Source organism: Dermacentor variabilis, chromosome 5 (assembly GCF_050947875.1).
Source record: "Dermacentor variabilis isolate Ectoservices chromosome 5, ASM5094787v1, whole genome shotgun sequence".
Lineage (NCBI taxonomy): Eukaryota > Metazoa > Arthropoda > Arachnida > Ixodida > Ixodidae > Dermacentor > Dermacentor variabilis.
The window spans coordinates 1,859,076-1,863,263 of NC_134572.1; the positions used below are offsets into that span (position 1 = coordinate 1,859,076).

The window sequence follows — 4,188 nt, forward strand, 5'->3', positions numbered from 1 at the left end:
TGTTTCAGAGATGAGCAGACATTGACACTTCTCGTGAGACTCTTGTTAATAATCAGCCGTGTGCTGCAGTCTGTGTACACCATTTTTAAGCCGTCTATAATCACTGATCCTATGTTCGTGTATTCTAAAATCTCGAAGAGAATATCATGAGCCACACGGTCAAATGCCTTCTCCAGGTCTAGCTGCAACATTGCAACTTTACGCTCGAAAGCATCGACGCATTCTAGAATGCTCCTGGCGACGTGTACATTGGTAGTTATTGTGCGCCCTTTAATCCCACACGTTTGGTGGGTGCCAACTAAAAGTTTTATTACGCTCTGTAACCTTTTCGCCAGTGTTTTCATAAAAATTTTATTGTCAGTGTTCGCAAGGCTAATGGGGCGGTACGATGCAACAGACAAGCGCTTTACAGGATCGTCAGATTTTGGTATCAGGACCATCTGAGCTGTTCGGAATGACGCGGGATTCGGTTGTTATTGTAGGACTGCACTAAAAATTTCTTCATAATTAGTGCTATTTCTGCTTTAAATGTTTTGTAGAAAGCTGCGCTTAATCCGTCCGGCCCAGGTGCCTTTCCTGAGCCTAGTTCTTCTATAGCAGCTTCAACTTCACGCACAGTTATAGACGCTTCGAGGCCTTGTTTAACGTTTTCTTCCAATCGTGGCATAAAGTGTAGGAAGTGCCTTATGAAGCCACTCAGATTAGTTTTTCTTTCGCCAAACAAGTCTCCATAGTGTTCAACAAAGGCGCGTTCAATGGTCCTGCGGTCACTCGTTACTTCGTCATTGTAGCTTATCTGTTTTATATCACTGCGGCGAGCGTAAGCTTTCTCGTCACCTAGCGCACGTTTATTCGGTGTTTCCCCTTGCCACAATCTTTCTGCACGGGATCTTATCATGGCACCACGGTACTTCTCTGTGTCGATGATTTCTAACTGGCTTTTAACTTTCTCGATTTCCTTCATGACTTGGCCAGGTTCTGTGCTTTCTACATTAAGTAGAAAGTCGAGTTTACTCCTCAGGGCTTTTTCTTTCCGTTTTTCTTGTTTCAGTTTAGTTGCCCTTTCTATAGCACTCATCTTCAATTCATTTTTAAAATCTTCCCACATGGTGACTACATATTTCTCTTCAGCTACAATCAATCGTCCAAGTTTTTCTTTAATGTCATTTACGAAACAGTCATCGTTGAGTAGCTTATCGTTAAATTTCCACAAATCCCACGAGAAGTTTGTTTTTCGTTCTTTTCTTCCTATTGTGAAGGCAACCAAACTGTGGTCACTAAAAGAGACTTGCTTGTTCTCGTACGTTTTGCATAACGGCACCAGTTCCAGTGACACATAAGCTCTATCTAGCCGAGCATGGCTAAGTCCTTGAAAATGAGTAAAACGCGGAACACTGTGATCGTACAACACATAGCCAACGTCTTCCAGGTTGTATTCACTGACAAGATTGTTCAATAGCAGTGCACTACGATCATTCAGCGGCAGTTTTTTCACGCGATCCTCCGGAAAACAAACGCAGTTGAAATCGCCAAGTAAAACCAAAAGCTTATCGGTCTTTAAATAACCCTCAACTCGTTCAAAAAAAGACTGTCTCTCGCCCTCTCTATTAGGGGCGTAAATACAGATAACTCGCCAGAAATCTTCATTCAAGGTAAAATCGACAACAACCAGGCGTCCCGTTTCACACACTGTGACTGCTTCTACACTTATATTTAGGCTATTGCGCAAAAAAATAGCGGCCGCATGACAGACGCATACATTGTAACGGGGAACGAATTGTTGCACCATGCGATCCGTTTGCTCTTGACTCGCTATCTTGGTTTCCTGAACTGCGATTATGTCGAGATCGTTTTCCAGAAAGATACGACTCAATTGATATTGCCGCCGCCTCGTGCTTAGTCCTCCGACATTTAGCGTGGCAATACGAATCGCGGTGTTAATTGCGGCCGCCATTATGAGCAAGAACAATCGGGTCGCATAGCGCTTACCTTGAGCGACCCATGCACTATGCATAAAGTGGTGTCCTCTATTCTGTAGTACATTGCTCCGCCAGTCAAGCTGGCGGTATCACACGTAGTGACCATATCTAGGTTGCACTACCCGAAACGAAGCCGCTACGGGGGCGGCCCCGTCTCGGGTCTCCGCTCGACCTGGACGTTGGGCCTCGGCTTGAAAGGCGTACGTCGCAGCTGAGCCGCCTTTGTAGGTGGTTCGCTGCATGTCGTTGCTCCAGAGGTCCCGGTTACGCCGATCGTTTCCTCGTGTGCCCGCTTCGTAGGCATGCTAGTGGCTGCTGACATGTCGACGTCAGTCGTAGCAGACGCCTCCGCACCCGTAGTGGCAGGCGACGACTTCGAGGGGACTTCAATCTGTTCTGTAGCGAAACTATGATTTTCAGGCGCCCTGTTATCAGTCTTTTTGCGAGTATCAGCCTCGTCGTTGGTTTTCTTGTCTGGGCACAAGTTTTTGGGGTGGAGAGACTGCTTCTGTGTGACCGCGTTGCCAACCTTGTCGCTCTTAACCGGAGAAATATCTTCAACTTCAGCCTCATCCATGAGGTGTTCAGATACCTCTTCTTCTCTTCTCGCTGGTCCTGCGACGACGGCGTATGTCTTGACGCACTGAGATCGTTCATGGCCGAAGCGGCGGCAGACCTCGCAGCGTGGAACTCGACAGTCCCGGCGAATATGACCGGTTGTATGGCACCGCAGGCAAAGAGGGGCGCGGCCCGGAATGACGGCAAGGACGAGCTCCCCTGCTATGCGTAGCTGGTGCGGAATATCGTCGACTGTAGTACCTGCCTTAAGCTGCAGGGTCACCGACCGCGTCGTTGAGCCCTTGTCCAAAATCCCTTGAACACGCCACCGTTCTTTCGCCGCGTCCGTAACCGTTCCGTATGGGGCAAGAGCTTGTCTGATGTCTTCATCTGACACGTTTGGCAGCATCCAGTGTAACTTCAAGCGCACGCCTTGATTGGTGGGGTCAACGACAATACAGCGCCGTTCTTTGACAATGATGCTTCGGATAGCAAGCAGTTTCTTTGTGGCTTCAGTCGTCTTCATCATGACCGCCCACACGTGATTCATCTGATACGCCCCCAAAGCAACTACTTCGGGGAGCAGTTCCAGACGAACCAGAGCGTCACGGAAATCCTCAACCTTGTACGGTCTTCCACGGACGTCCGCGTGTAAAAAAACAGTATTAAGGACGATTCGACCGGTAGGCAAGTGCGGCAATATCACCTGATAATCCTCGTCTTCAAAAACAGCATTCCTGTTACCGCGGCCGTTCGCGGCCGCCAACGCCGCTCCGTCGGAGCACATGATAACACGTCCGTTCACTGCGGTGCCCGGAATTGGAATAACTGTGCCACGAGTTCCACATAGAGAAAGAAAAAGAAGTTAAGAGCGGACACTCCCATACACCGCCAGCGGCCCAATCGAACCTAGCGCGCCTGGGGGTTGATGAGAGCAACTGGCCTGCACTTCCTGTTTCGGTTTCGCTGGCGCGAAATTTGGATTACCCCTCGTAACCGACGTTGGGCTGTCGCGGAAGCTTGTCATTTCAGACCACTTTTCGTCACCCAAATGGGAACGCTTTTATTTGTCGCTTTGATTTAGCGATTCACTCGTTTGTCTAGTTCAATATTTGGTCATTTTAATCAGATCAGATCATTAGCAGATCATTTTTAATCCGCCAACACGAACTATTTCAATGGAACGCCGATACCGCGGTTATCGCAAACAGTGCTGGGTAAGAACGGTTTACCGTAAACCTCGCAGAACGAGACGCAGCGTCTCGATGGCGTCTGACAAGCTGCGAGTCGCAGTGCAGTGCACAGCCGTGAACCGGTGCAAGTTAATGGCTGCCAGCTTCGCGTCGTTTGATTATTTTCGCGGAACGCAACCAACAAAGATTATGCCGTTCTCGGTGGGGATAGCAAGGAAGTACAGCTAGAACAGCCCTCTTGCTACGCGTTTCTTGAGGGGGCATGCTTTTCGCATTGTTCGCGTCTAGCCGCCTCATATAGAGCCGCAAACTGCTTTTTTTTAGCGAACCTCGTCGCGCTCACAAGTCAATTACTCCAAGCTTCGCTTAAAAACGTCTCACCTTTCTCACACACAAGAACACCGCCGCAGCCGACGTTCACGAGACGTTCCCGCTGGCACGCCGCTGGTGTCGTTGAT

The 4,188-nt window shown here is 48.9% G+C and overlaps 1 protein-coding gene across 1 annotated transcript; it reads right to left on the reverse strand.

Annotated features, from left to right (window-relative positions):
• Positions 1-454: 454 nt before the first annotated feature.
• Positions 455-3,353, reverse strand: LOC142582170 (uncharacterized). Its single transcript, XM_075691567.1, has one exon. The coding sequence runs from the start codon at positions 3,322-3,324 to the stop codon at positions 2,116-2,118; it is 1,209 nt and encodes a 402-aa protein (XP_075547682.1). The 5' UTR covers positions 3,325-3,353; the 3' UTR covers positions 455-2,115.
• Positions 3,354-4,188: the final 835 nt, after the last annotated feature.

What these genes read in the sequence shown, in the direction of transcription:
- LOC142582170 (XM_075691567.1), bottom strand. Translation starts at nt 3,324, where the DNA reads ATGTGCTCCGACGGAGCGGCGTTGGCGGCCGCGAACGGCCGCGGTAAC.